The sequence below is a fragment of the Oppia nitens genome, unplaced genomic scaffold, assembly GCF_028296485.1.
Source record: "Oppia nitens isolate AA-2021 unplaced genomic scaffold, nextdenovo-longstitch-racon4-pilon3 scaffold11_pilon_pilon_pilon, whole genome shotgun sequence".
NCBI classification, from domain to species: Eukaryota; Metazoa; Arthropoda; class Arachnida; order Sarcoptiformes; family Oppiidae; genus Oppia; species Oppia nitens.
Window position 1 is genome coordinate 2,801,159 of NW_026533190.1, and position 14,549 is coordinate 2,815,707.

At 25.7% G+C, this 14,549-nt stretch overlaps 3 protein-coding genes across 3 annotated transcripts; all 3 read right to left on the minus strand.

Annotated features, from left to right (window-relative positions):
- Positions 1 to 770: 770 nt before the first annotated feature.
- On the minus strand, positions 771 to 3,529 carry LOC128951756 (nose resistant to fluoxetine protein 6-like). Its single transcript, XM_054297029.1, has 9 exons — positions 3,217 to 3,529; positions 2,817 to 3,140; positions 2,662 to 2,749; positions 2,547 to 2,605; positions 2,287 to 2,460; positions 2,111 to 2,204; positions 1,792 to 2,050; positions 834 to 1,255; positions 771 to 777 (listed from the first exon to the last, which is right to left on the minus strand). Exons 1-9 carry the CDS (start codon positions 3,527 to 3,529, stop codon positions 771 to 773), a joined length of 1,740 nt encoding a protein of 579 aa, XP_054153004.1.
- Positions 3,530 to 4,317: 788 nt separating this feature from the next.
- On the minus strand, positions 4,318 to 7,144 carry LOC128951767 (nose resistant to fluoxetine protein 6-like). Its single transcript, XM_054297040.1, has 11 exons — positions 6,832 to 7,144; positions 6,434 to 6,757; positions 6,263 to 6,350; positions 6,113 to 6,183; positions 5,846 to 6,019; positions 5,677 to 5,770; positions 5,350 to 5,608; positions 5,080 to 5,276; positions 4,889 to 5,015; positions 4,390 to 4,811; positions 4,318 to 4,324 (listed from the first exon to the last, which is right to left on the minus strand). Exons 1-11 carry the CDS (start codon positions 7,142 to 7,144, stop codon positions 4,318 to 4,320), a joined length of 2,076 nt encoding a protein of 691 aa, XP_054153015.1.
- Positions 7,145 to 10,647: 3,503 nt separating this feature from the next.
- On the minus strand, positions 10,648 to 14,424 carry LOC128951776 (uncharacterized). Its single transcript, XM_054297052.1, has 4 exons — positions 13,999 to 14,424; positions 13,428 to 13,925; positions 13,235 to 13,337; positions 10,648 to 10,652 (listed from the first exon to the last, which is right to left on the minus strand). The coding sequence occupies exons 1-4, from the start codon at positions 14,416 to 14,418 to the stop codon at positions 10,648 to 10,650; spliced, it is 1,026 nt and encodes a 341-aa protein (XP_054153027.1). The 5' UTR covers positions 14,419 to 14,424.
- Between the last annotated feature and the right edge of the window lie 125 nt (positions 14,425 to 14,549).

The following is a 14,549-nucleotide window of genomic DNA, read 5'->3' on the forward strand; positions in this document are numbered from 1 at the left end:
TAAATAAATAATAATTAAATTATGTTTAAAATATATGTTATTTTGTTGATAACAGTTGTACTGTTAGTAGTCGTACAACAGATTAGTTGTTTGAAAAAAATGATTCCCAATAGACATGAATGTCTAGAATTAAGATCAGCCGTCGAAACATCGGGAGGTGTGGGAGGTATTAATTAAATGGTTATACTAATGAAAAAAAATACTTTTTTTATTATATTAATATATAAATATAATTATGTATTTAAATAAATTATTAGCTGGTTTTGATCGATTGGCAACAATCAATGGTGTGGTCGTCGATGTCATACAAAAGCTCTACAAAGACTGTATGTTGGCTGAGGAGGGCATCCGATTCAAGAGGTATCGCAAACATAACTTTTATCGATAATAAATATATGTAAATAATTTATCAAAATATCTATTTAAAAATATATATAAATTATTTTAATTTAAAAAGTCAAAAATTTATGTCTAAACTAAAATATAAATGATTATTATATAATATTCAGGAAAATATTATAACAAGATATTTAATGATAAAAATTATAAAAAAATAAATTATATATAAAAAACATAATATAATAATTATGTATTTTGGAAAAACATAAAAATTAATACAATAAAATTAATTAAATATTTAAATTAAAAAAAAACAAAATGATGATAAAAATTATATATCATTTATTTTTAAAATATCGTTATTACTACTATTATTATTGTTGTTGTTATTAGTATTGATAGTTTGATAGAGACATATATTATTTTGTCTTTCAATGACTTTAAGTTGTATTTCATTAACAATTAGTCTTTTTGTCAAACTATTTGCCAAATACTTTTGTAACTCAATTATAGGCGATTCAAATAATACATAAAATACAAAACCAGTAATATATGACATGACTGTAATGTGAGTGAAATTTATCAAAATATTATACTGAGATACATCAGTCAAGTGTCGTCGGGTACCGACATAATACCATATCAGCCAAGCGTGACATAAATACACTGAATATGTAAGCCGTCCTAACGGTATGAACGGCTTCATTGATAGCAATTGGTTGACCAGACCTCCATTGCCAGATACACACAGCCATATCATTAGTGATGTACACACCGACCAAATCAGTTGAAACATTTGATAGCCAATAGTACCGACTAATGGCGTGTAGTGGCGGCCGTACATCCAATAAACTTTGTCCCACAATGGCATACAATAAGCCAATAGTATTGTTATCCATATCAGTGTCAAATAAGTCTATTGCCATAATATTTGAAAATAAATACAATTACATATAAATAAAGTAAAATAAATTTAATTAAAAAATAGTTAATACTTTATTTATTTTAACAGCTTTATTAGTATATATAACATAACCAACTAAAGTACCAATAAAGTAGACTGTTCCGTACGACCCGGGTATTTTATGTATTGTAAAACTAAAGTATCGTTCAAAATATTCACTGAAAACAAATTATATATATATATTTAATTCAATTCAATTGATATTTATTTTTAATTGTAAATAACTCACGTGCGACCAGTGTTTATGAGAGCCGGAGGCAGTTCATAGATATACCAGAGTGTCGATGAAATTACTAGAAATGTCATAATAAATATCACATTCAATGTTATACCAAACTTTTTATTTGCCAAAAATGCCAAAACTATTAAAATTGCTATTATGTGATATTGATAGTCAAGTGCTATGAACCACGTATGGATAGCGCACTAAATTAAATTAAATTTGTATTTTAATTGTAATTAACAGGTAATTATTTATATATACATACCATGCGATCGGATCTATAGAGGTTCTGTATTAGCAGCATATTTAGCCACCAATTGTCCATACATTTGCCAACAGTGTCGCCCACAACCTCGGACCAGACGGGACCCAAACCGGTCAGTGGCAACAAAAATGTCAACAATATAAATATCATTAACTGTGGCCAAAGTCGGGCCAAACGTAATACAATGTATCCAATGATTGAAAAATTTTTACGATTATTGTTTGTAACAGTTAAGCATATATAGGTTGTTAAGATAGCACTAAAAATATTAAAAATTAATTTATTATAATTATTTTATTACTAATTATAAAGTATAAACCTAATCAATAGGAAAGTGGCGATACCATAGACTCCATTCAATAAGGGTTGAGCCATGAATTGTGTTAATAAATGTTTTCCGTGAAAACTTTGGGCTATTTTTAAAAATAAATACACAGATATTTTAAGAAAATTTACTAATTTTATAATATTATAATTTTATAAGTAAATAATAACCGGCCAATTGGTTGTTATTCCACAGTATGGTGTGTCCATATAATATCCAAAGTATAGACAAGACTCGTATACCGTGAATACACGACAGATCCGATGATGAGGTCGGAGCTAGCAATCGATGAACAGATCGATTCAATGAAAATATTTTTATAAATTTATATCCATTTGAATTCTCTAATATAATATTTATAAAAAAAATTATATATTAGAAATTAGTTAAAAAAATAAAAATAATAAAACAATATAAAACCAGTATTTACTTTGAAAGTCATTAATTGTACCCAAAGTACACATCACACAGAAAATAACTATAAAAGATCTAAAATGTTGGAAAAAAAGTTAAATTTTTGTTTTCATTAATACCAATTGTCTTACATTGCAAAAACATGTATAGGTTTTAAAGATAATTTGGATTTTAGTTCACAATTAACTGACTTTAGTTGAACTCCTGATTTAGCTGCCACTGTATTAATACATATACAGTAGTGTTTACTATTTTTATTAATCTTATTTTATTACTAATATTATACCATATTTAGCCATTGATGAGATCTCATTAGTATTACATTTATTTGGCGTACAAATGCCTAATCGTAATGAAATCCAATAGAAAATTGACGCCTCTTTTGCAATAATATTCAATGCATTGTTTGTTGTGTTAATTTGTGAACTATTATTAGCCGGAAGTAAATCATTAATTTGATGAAACAAATTGTGTTGTTTGGCCATCGGTTCGGGTAATGGAAACTTGAAGTCTAGCAAACAATACTGAGCTGATCCTAACACCTCATTATCAACAATAGCCAAACATTGATCATAGGCTCCTAAGTCGGTAACTGTTCCTTCAAATATACCTATTATTTTCATCAAAAAATAAAAAGATTTTTAAAAAAATTAATATTTAAAATCATTTTTTATCACTCAATTAACCTATTGGTGGTATTGTTGGCCAGGAATTGGCCATCAATAGTGACCAGTCTTCTAGTCTAACGATAGCATCCAGAGTTGCAGATAAACTTTGTGAACAACTATGCGATACATTACTTGATTGAACTACTTCTTCGACAAATGGCTTATGAATTGCGACAAATTCTTTACTCCAATTGTTTGCATATAGACTCAGATTTTGCCACAAATATAGCGATTGATTTTTCGGTTGATTTTGTGACACAATTACTAAAGTATTATTTAATGTCACAAAAAATCCTATCAGTAAAACACTGTTAAGAAACTTTGTAAACATTTTTTTTTTTTTGGTTTTCTAATTTCAGATTTTTATTACATTAAACTTAATGTTAGTTTAAAATTTTGATAAAAATATATTTTTTGATAAAAAGTGAGAATTTTTATTAGACATATATATATGATATTTTTTGTAAAAATATTTAAGTACTATTGACTTAAGCATGTTTGCCAAACACTCAAGTAGACAATTATGGTGTGGGAAATACCCTAAATGACATTTACTTATCGCAACTCATCTCAAATAAATATAAAAAATATTTATACAAATTGTCTCAAAAAAATAAACAATATTTAAATTTATTACAAATAAAATCTAAACCCACTTACAAGTTAGCATTGATTGTGGGCCGTACTTAACACTAGCTTTACAGTTATTGTTATTGATATCTAATATATTGTATAATATTAGTAATAATTGAAAACAATTGATGAAAAGATTTCACACTAGTTATGAAAAAAGTTTTTTCGTATACAAAAAAAATTACAACTAAATTGTAATTATTATTTCATAATAATTATAAAAATTATAGTAACATTGAATGATAAATAAAAATTATATTTAAAAAATAGTATTTATTAATAAGATATAATAATTCTGTAAATTTTGTAAAAAAATATAAAATAAGCAAAATATTTAAATATTTAAGTAATGAAATATTTAAATTAAACTAAAATCAAAATAGTTTCTTTGAAAACTATTTATCATTTATTTTAATTATATCATTATTATTATCGTTGTTGTTGTTAGTATTGATAGTTTGATACAGACATATATTATATTGTCTATCAATGTCTTTAAGTTGTATTTCATTAATAATTAGTCTTTCATTTAATTTTGTCAAACTATTTGCCAAATACTTTTGTAACTCAATTATAGGCGATTCAAACAATACATAAAATATAAAACCAGTAATATATGACATGACTGTAATGTGAGTGAAATTTATCAAAATATTATACTGAGAGACATCAGTCAAGTGTCGTCGGGTACCGACATAATACCATATCAGCCAAGCGTGACATAAATACACTGAATATGTGAGCCGTCCTAACGGTATGAACGGCTTCATTGATAGCAATTGGTTGACCAGACCTCCATTGCCAGATACACACAGCCATATCATTAGTGATGTACACACCGACCAAATCAGTTGAAACATTTGATAGCCAATAGTACCGACTAATGGCGTGTAGTGGCGGCCGTACATCCAATAAACTTTGTCCCACAATGGCATACAATAAGCCAATAGTATTGTTGTCCATATTAGTGTCAAACAAGTCTATTGGGATAATATTTGAAAATAAATACAATTACAGATTAAAGTAAAATAAATTTAATTATTTAAATAGTTTATACTTTATTTATTTTAATACTCTTATTAGCATATATAACATAACCAACAAGAGTACCAATAAAGTAGACTGTTCCGTACGACCCGGGTATTTTATGTATTGTAAAACTAAAGTATTGTTCAAAATATTCACTGAAAACAAATTATATATATATTTAATTCAATTCATATTTATTTTTAATTGTAAATAACTCACGTGCGACCTGTGTTTATGAGAGCCGGAGGCAGTTCATAGACATACCAGAGTGTCGATGAAATTACTAGAAATGTCATAATAAATATCACATTCAATGTTATACCTAACTTTTTATTTGCCAAAAATGCCAAAACTATTAAAATTGCTATTATGTGATATTGATAGTCAAGTGCTATGAACCACGTATGGATAGCGCACTAAATTAAATTTAATTACTATTTTATTGTTTTTTTAATTCTAATTTAACGGTAATTGTCTTTATATAAATACCATGCGATCGGATCTATAGAGGTTATGTATGAATAGCATATTTAGCCACCAATTGTCCATACATTTGCTAACATTGTCGCCCACAACTTCCGACCAGACAGGACCCGAACCGATCAGTGGCAACAAAAATGTCAACAATATAAATATCATTAATTGTGGCCAAAGTCGGGCCAAACGTAATACAATGTATCCAATGATTGAAAAATTTTTACGATTATTGTTTGTCACAGTTAAGCATATATAGGTTGTTAGGATAGCACTAAAACAAATTCACAAAAATTATTTATTATAATTATTTTCTAATATTATTAATTAAACAGTATATACCTAATCAATAGGAAAGTGACGATACCATACTCTCCATTCAATAAGGGCTGAGCCATGAATTGTGTTAATAAATGTTTTCCGTAAAAACTTTGGGCTATTTTTTAATTAAATGCAAAGATATTTTTATAAAATTTACAAACTTTATATTGTTAGTAAAAAAAATAATGACCGGACAGTTGATGGTTATTCCACTGAATGGTGTGTCCATATAGTATCCATAGTATGGACAGGACTCGTATACCGTGAATACACGACAGATCCGATGATAAGGTCGGAGCTAGCAATCGATGAACAGATTGATTCAATGAAAATATTTTTATAAATGTATATCCATTTGAATTTTCTAACATAATATTTATAAAAAAAATTATTTATTTTTATTGATTAGAAATTATTTAATAAAAAATAAATAAAATAATATTAAGTAAAAATTTACTTTTAAAATTAGTTATTGCATCGCAAACTGTACCCAAAGTACACATCGCACAGAAAATCAAAATAAATAATCTAAAAATATTTGGGGAAAAATATAGGTATTTAATATATAATAATAATAAAGTAATACTAAAAATACCAATTGTCTTACATTGCAAAAACATGTATAGGTTTTAAAGATAATTTGGATTTTAGTTCACAATTAACTGACTTTAGTTGAACTCCTGATTTAGCTGATACTGTATTAATATATATATATTACAACAATTTTTTTTAAGGAGAAAAATGTATTATTAATTTTATTTTATTACTAAAATTATACCATATTTAGCCATTGTTGAGATATCATTAGTATTACATTTATTTGGCGTACAAATGCCTAATCGTAATGAAATCCAATAGAAAATTGACGCCTCTTTTGCAATAATATTCAATGCATTGTTTGTTGTGTTAATTTGTGAACTATTATTAGCCGGAAGTAAATCATTAATTTGATGAAACAAATTGTGTTGTTTGGCCATCGGTTCGGGTAATGGAAACTTGAAGTCTAGCAAACAATACTGAGCTGATCCTAACACCTCATTATCAACAATAGCCAAACATTGATCATAGGCTCCTAAGTCGGTAACTGTTCCTTCAAATATACCTATTATTTTCATCAAAAAAATAGATTTTTTTAAAAAATTAATATTTAAAATCATTTTTTATCACTCAATTAACCTATTGGTGGTATTGTTGGCCAGGAATTGGCCATCAATAGTGACCAGTCTTCTAGTCTATCGATTGCCTCTAGAGTTGCGGATATACTTTGTGAACAACTATGCGATACATTACTTGATTGAACTACTTCTTCGACAAATGACTTATGAATTGCGACAAAATCTTTACTCCAATTGTTTGCATATAGACTCAGATTTTGCCACAAATATAGCGATTGATTTTTCGGATGATTTTGTGAAACAATTACTAAAGTATTATTTAATGCCACAAAAAATCCTATCAGTAAAACACTGTTAAGAAACTTTGTAAACATTTTTTTTTGTTTTCTAATTTCAGATTTTCATTACATTCTACTGAATGTAAGTTTAAAACTGAAATAATAAGATGTTTTTTTAGGTGAAAAGTGGAAAACTTTTAGACAAATATAATAATTTTGGCCAAAAATTTAAGTACTATTGACTTAAACATATTTGCTAATATTCAAGTGGTCAGGTATGTAGGGGGGGGGGGGATCACCCTAAAAGTTAAATACTATTGTCTCATCGCATCTCAACTCAAATAAATATAATGTTAACAATATTTTATATGAATTGTTTGAAAAAATAAAAAATTATTTTAATTTTTTATTGTAAAAAAATAAATAAAACCACTTAACATTGACTGTGGGTCGGACTTAACACGAGTTTTACTGTTATTATTATTGATATCTAATATATAATTTATGTAATAAATTAAAACAATTGATGAAAACATTTCACACTAGTTTTCAAAAATTATAACTAAATTGTAATTATTATTATTAAAATTACAGTAACATTTATGAAATAGTATAGCATTTGTGTGTTTTTCAAGTAATAAAATTTTTTAATTTTTTTTTGTTTAATAATTATTTATATATTAATTAATAATTTATGTTTGTATATGTAATGCCTGTAATTTACAGTACATTTAATATTCACATCATTGTGTTTTATTTTGTAGATTTTCATTAATATAATGTTTATTGAATAATATTATTGTTTTTATTTTATTTTATCTATTGTTAATGATATGTAACACTAAAATACTGTATATCATTAATAATGTATAAACAGGGAAATTTCTTTTAACTAATGGGAAATATATCATTAAATTTCAACTATTTCCTAAATAAATGGGTGATTACTAATAAAAAAAAATGTCAACTAACTATCAATAGATAAAATCATATTACTAATTTTTTTTAATAATTAATTTCTTAGAATTATTTTTGATAGTACACATAAAATTATGTAATTTAGAAATTATTTAATATATTATTATTATTTAACTTATATAATTATGGTTAAAAAATAGTAACCAAAAAATAATAATAAATCTAAATATTTATTCATAATTAGCTATACATAAATACGATAATTAAAGTATAATAAATCAATTGATATATATTTTTATATACAGTATTTGTTGTTCATTTGCCAAATATCATACTATTAAATATATTTTTAATATTTATTACGGGATGTATAGATAAAATAACACTAAATATGCAAAAAACAAGTATTGATGATATTTTCTGAAAAACATGTAATTCAATAGCAAATACAAGTATGCATTTTTGTATATTCAGTATATATATATATATATATATATTATTTAAACAAAATGTTTATTAATTTTGTTTTCAAATACAACTTGAAAATTATAAAATTAAAGAAAACAACATTTATATAAAAATATTGAAAATTACTAATTCAATTAAAAAAAGATGAAATACAATGTGATTATAAATCACATCATTTTATAGGTCACTCTCTCTCTCTCTCTCTCTCTCTCTATATATATATATATATATATATATATATATATATATATTGTCTAATATTAATGAATAAATAAAAAATATATTTTTCATATTAACTATATAATTATTTGTATTAAATTCATTGTGTATTTAATTTTTATTTAAAAAATTAGCAAAACAATCAATCTTAATCAAAAATATGGGCACAAAATTATGTTAAAAATTTTAATTGTAAATTAATAAACCGTATAGTTTTAATACAAAATAGTTTTGCTTATTATAATATTTTTTAAAATTAATTAGAAGATAACATATTATTATAGTATATGATTTAATATGTAATATTGATATTTTATATCATTATATATTTTTTTTAAAAATAACATTTAAAATCAATAGTTTATCAATCATTAACTAATAAATTTAATTAACTATATATTTTTATAAATTTAGTTTATGATTTCAATTATAAAATATCATTATTTATAATAAAATTATTTCACATTTACCATAATTATGAGATTTATTACAAACAAACAAAATAACAAAAAATATGTGTAATTCAATAGACTTGAAACAAAATGCTAAAACATATTGATTGAATCATTAATTAATTAATTGCTTAAAATAATTGACTAAATAATTGAATAACTGATTCAATAGAAATGATTTAGAAAGAAAAAAAAATTACCGGTAATTATATATATCATAAATATAAATATAAAAATAACAAATAATGTTATTAAATAATAATAATAATAATGAAATGCAATAATAATAATTAAAAAAAAATAAAAATATAATAATAATAATATTTAAAGCATACTGTTATACAGTATCACTAATGACACATAAAGTAAGTTTTTTTTTCGGTTAACTGTCCATCAAATTACATGTGTGTGTGACCAACACTGAGATGTCGGGATCAATACTAACCGCTGCCGTAGACTCTTTAAAACTTATCTCCATAGGGATTATCCGTCGGAAAGTAGGCGGGCGGCGGCTGCTGCTGTCCAGTGGCACCGGCAGGCGGATACATATGCGGCGCTGTAGGATTGCCCATTAGCGGCTGCTGAGCCGGTCCCATCGGGTACTGTAGCGGCGGATACTGTTGTTGCGGCTGATTGAGTACAACATTGGTCGATCCGGGCTGATGATGTCCCATCATCGGCGGTGCAACCACTGTAGTGTTAACATAGACAGCGTGTTCGTGACGATCTTCGTTGACCACACAGCAAGCGTGCAGACAGCCGGGTATACAACCGAATAGTGTTAGACACATATTCAACCAGAACTGGCCGGAACAGCCCCGATGCCAGAGTACGGCACACGGGGGACACGTGCACGCGCACACCCATTTGCAACACGTTGTACAGCAGTCGTCTTCGCCCATCTTCGCACTGGTGGTAGTGGTGTCGGCGGCGGTGGCGTTAGGAATAGAGTAGTGTATATATCAATGGATCAGTTGTTTTGGATACAGTTGTTGAAGTGACCGAAAAAAAAATAATTTATCGACGACTTCGTTGATGACAACCCTTCACACACACACACTCTCTCTCTCTCTCTCTTTCTTTACTCTCTTTTAGCAATCAATTGCTTCCCAACAAATCAATGCCAGACTCTTACACAAGCAGTCATTCAGTCATTCAAAAAAAAAAAAAAAAAAAAAAAAGGTTTTAGTTGTTAACGTGTGTGACGTTTGACTGAATAATAATAATTTTTTATTTTAGTTTACAGTTTGTGTACTTTTTATTATTATTATTATTATTATTACAGTCACACTATTTACTGGCAAACAACCAATGGCTGAAATAGCAGTCAAACACATATTGAATGTTTGTATTTATAATATTCTAATAGTAATAGAGTGACCAAATGTAGACATTTATACCGTATATATAATATTTAATATTATCTATAATTTGTATATAATATTAAATATTATTTGTATAATACAAATACAGCATTATATGATAATGTATTGTCAAATTAGCAAATTTTACCATAAATATTATGTACAGATTTAAAAAAAATCATTCTATTAGCAAGATCAATCTAATCATAATTTTATCATGTTGATTTATTTATTTATTATAGTATTATTATTTTATGATTTTGCATAATTATTTTGTGACAAACATATTTTTTTAGAAAATTATTAGTTACAAAAATTGTAAATTATAGGCAAATATTTATAATTAATTTTTTTAGTGACTTAATTTTAGTTTATATTTTATTTATGTTTAGAAAATTTGTGTTAGTAATGAAATTAATTTCTATATAAACTAATTGATAATATAATAATTCGATGATAATTTTTTTTAAATCAAAAATATATATGTTATAATTAATTTTTTAATAATAAAAAAAATCTATTTGGTAATCCTAGTTAATTTGATTACATATATTCTGTATGTTATCACTAGTAGTCTAAAAGCATTTGCATTTTTATAGCACTGGTATTTATGTCTGATACTGACTAACAACCAATAGGGTTAACATTACAACTATCAGACAGTTATTGTGAAAAAAAACTAAAATTACATTTGACTAACAAAAATATTTTCACAATTTTTATCGTTTATTTTTAAACTCTCTCTCTCTCTCTCTCTCTCTCATTTCTCTCTCTCTTTCTTTCTTTCTCTCTCTCTCTCTCACACACTCACTCAGTGTCTGTGTGCGGCTATGTAATAGTGTATAATAAATTACATAAACTAACTGTCCTTTTTGTCTAGTGCTCAGCATAGCTAAATACACATTTATCTCTATGGGTAACCACCCTTTACTTTGGCATCATATATACATATATATATAAATTACATAAACTTTACAAATTTTTTAAATGATCGATAGCCCTAACATGTATTACATAACATAAAACATCTGGGTAAATTAGTTTTCAATATATCATAGAAAACAACCAGCAACACAAACACTGTTAGCTTACTATTACTTTCATGAAAATTAATTTTAAATAAAATTTTTATTCAATTGAATATTATATATTTTATTAAATACTGTTATTTGAGTACTTGAAAGGTCTAAAGGTTTGCCTAAATATATGTAATAATTGTAAAACTATTATATCTGTTATTTTATTCATGCGATTACTGTATATATGAGATGCTTATGATTCATATAATTTACAGTAAGTTATGAATATATAAATATTAAAATTGATTTAACATTTATTGTATAGTTATATTTCGTATCATAAAACATGAATTTTATACGTATTTATATTAATATAATAATACTTAATAATATTACTATTTATTATTATTATTACTATTTTGTATAAATAAAAATATTATATTTAGATATAATCTCATTTATAGAATTTATTAGATTTATTTTTATATAAATAAAACAAAATCATAAAAAATTGTTAAAATAACATAAATATTAAATTAATTTAACTGTTATTTATCTAAATAAATAAATTACTCATCAATAGATAAGTATTGTTTTAATATACCGTATTATCTTAAGCTTATAAAACTGATATTTTTTGATGATCTCATTTATATTTTTTTTTGTTTTATATTTTTAAAAAATTGTTTATACAGGATGTGATAAGTTTAATCAAAACAATTATTAGATTTTAAAATAAATAGTAATTAATCAAATTTAAGTTTAATAATAAATACATATCTGTTGTGTAGGTTATAAATCTAATATAAATAGTGATATAATTTATAAGTTATATTAATTATTTTAACATTTAACACATTTATTATTTACTATAGGCTATAATAGATATGAATATATTAAACATTTATATTGTATTTTTAGTAAAACAAATAGTTATCAAAAATATTTATCAATACTTGATAATACTTTTTTTGAAATCATATTATTATTATATTATAAAATATTAAAGGAATTGTCAAAAAAAATTCAAGCAATTGTTAATAAATTTTATTTACTGCTTAATAATATCTAAATTATAAAATAATACATATTTTTTGTAATACATTTTTCATATAAATTATTATTTAGATTAACTATTACAGTTTATATTATTATAGTTTTTTAAAAATAAATTTAGCATGTAAATCATATATTTAAGTTCATCTATCACAATCTATATTTTTTGACAAGTACAATTTTTAGTTTACAATTTTATTTAAACATTTTAATTTTATTATTATTATTATTATTAAAAACTATATATGATCACAATTTGTAAATTTTGTAATTTCATAAATACCTAAATAATATTAAATAATAAATTATTATAAAGTAGGGGTAATAAACAATATTCTTTTAAATTTATGAAATCAATGGTTAACAAATAAAAAGTACAAAAAAATTATACAAAATTTTTGACACAAATATATATATATATATATATTATTTTATAAATCAATTATAACCAATCATTAGTTTGTCTGTTATTATTATGTGTAACAATAATATTATTAAAATTATTAATGTTATTATTATTATTAGTATTATTATTACTCACGACCACCTCTTTGAACGGCCTATCATCGGCTTCGGTACTAATTTTCAATTGTCGACTCCTATGTCTAATAATTATCAAGTCTATGGCAGTGGCCGTTAAGCCAACGATTACCAAAATAATTAAAATTACGGCTACCGTTGCCGTCCAACCAGCTTTCGATAACACCTGAGCTCTGATAAAGTTAGACGTGATGTTAGTGTTGTTTGTGAAACAGTGATCCAGAAATGGTCTCAACGTTTCACTAGATTTGCACTAAAATTTTAATTAAACATAAATATTATTAATTAATTAATCATTAATACTACTGTACAGTATATAACAGTTAAGTTTTTTTTTGAATACCTGATCCGATAGTGGCTGTCCTTCTCGTGTAAGACAATACATGGGTTGGCCATTGATTGTAAACCACAAGATATAATAACTGCCATCCGGTTCGTAGTCAACGATATCGTCTAAGCTGTCGACCAATTGGTCGGAAATCAGATCCACGAATCGAGGTCTTCGGCATTTATCATAATGACAACATATCTCATCACTTTCGTGGCTATCATTGCTGCTATTATCACATTCCCGATAGTCGTATACAAGCAGCCAGTCCTCGGCCATAGGAGGCAATTGATAGTGTAGGTTGACGTGCAATATCTCAGCCGTTTTGTTCAGCTTATCATAGATTATATGATAACGATTATCGCGTTTGGCTGTCACTACTGTCGGACTAAATATGATATTTTCGGGATTGTATTGATGGACATCATCATCGGTAAACATTCCCCTATCTCTGTGCTTTGGCGTCCAACAGTCTGTCTTCATGGACACGCTTTTGTTGGCATGTTTTCTATGCTAATAAAATATTTATGATATATAAATATAACAAATTTAATATTAATTATTATTTTGCTGGTTTATGACTGACCACATATGACACCTCACAATAGTAAGCCTCGGGATGGTATCGCCGGTTATTATCAAACCATTCAAAGCTGATTCCGCCAAACCTATTAGCAATATGCTTATCGTACGACCTGTAGGTGCTCTCATCAACTGAGATATGCCAATCCCCGATGTCATCTCTGTCTACACTAAGTTCCCATTGACTGCCATTTGTATACATTATTAATTTTGATGTCACTTTGGCCCGACTGGCAAACCCATCGGATATCCAGTGCCGATAAACACGTACACCCCTATAGTCACCATTTGGTACTACTATATCACAAACATTAGGATAACTATTGGCTAAACTAACAATGATTAACCAAATAAACATTGTAAACATCATAATAAACCACGATTTAATTGTAGGCATTGTTGAACCGTTAAAATTAATATTCATTATTTATTTTCTAATATTAAATAATTTATTAAAAAACTTTGATCACAATAATTGAATTAAACTTAAATTTCATTAAGTTTTTTTTTGGTACACATTTACAATTAAACAAAAAATCTATTGAAAATTTAGTT

What these genes read in the sequence shown, in the direction of transcription:
- LOC128951767 (XM_054297040.1), bottom strand. Translation starts at nt 7,144, where the DNA reads ATGTTTACAAAGTTTCTTAACAGTGTTTTACTGATAGGATTTTTTGTG. An exon ending in GCCAACAATACCACCAATAG is followed by an intron (nt 6,758 to 6,831) that starts GTTAATTGAGTG and finishes TGAAAATAATAG; the next exon opens with GTATATTTGAAGGAACAGTT. An exon ending in TGCAATAACTAATTTTAAAA is followed by an intron (nt 6,020 to 6,112) that starts GTAAATTTTTAC and finishes ATATTATGTTAG; the next exon opens with AAAATTCAAATGGATATACA.
- LOC128951776 (XM_054297052.1), bottom strand. Translation starts at nt 14,418, where the DNA reads ATGAATATTAATTTTAACGGTTCAACAATGCCTACAATTAAATCGTGG. An exon ending in ATTGTGAGGTGTCATATGTG is followed by an intron (nt 13,926 to 13,998) that starts GTCAGTCATAAA and finishes ATATTTTATTAG; the next exon opens with CATAGAAAACATGCCAACAA. An exon ending in GACAGCCACTATCGGATCAG is followed by an intron (nt 13,338 to 13,427) that starts GTATTCAAAAAA and finishes TTAAAATTTTAG; the next exon opens with TGCAAATCTAGTGAAACGTT.
- LOC128951756 (XM_054297029.1), bottom strand. Translation starts at nt 3,529, where the DNA reads ATGTTTACAAAGTTTCTTAACAGTGTTTTACTGATAGGATTTTTTGTG. An exon ending in GAATAACAACCAATTGGCCG is followed by an intron (nt 2,205 to 2,286) that starts GTTATTATTTAC and finishes TTTTAAAAATAG; the next exon opens with CCCAAAGTTTTCACGGAAAA. An exon ending in GCCACTTTCCTATTGATTAG is followed by an intron (nt 2,051 to 2,110) that starts GTTTATACTTTA and finishes TAATATTTTTAG; the next exon opens with TGCTATCTTAACAACCTATA.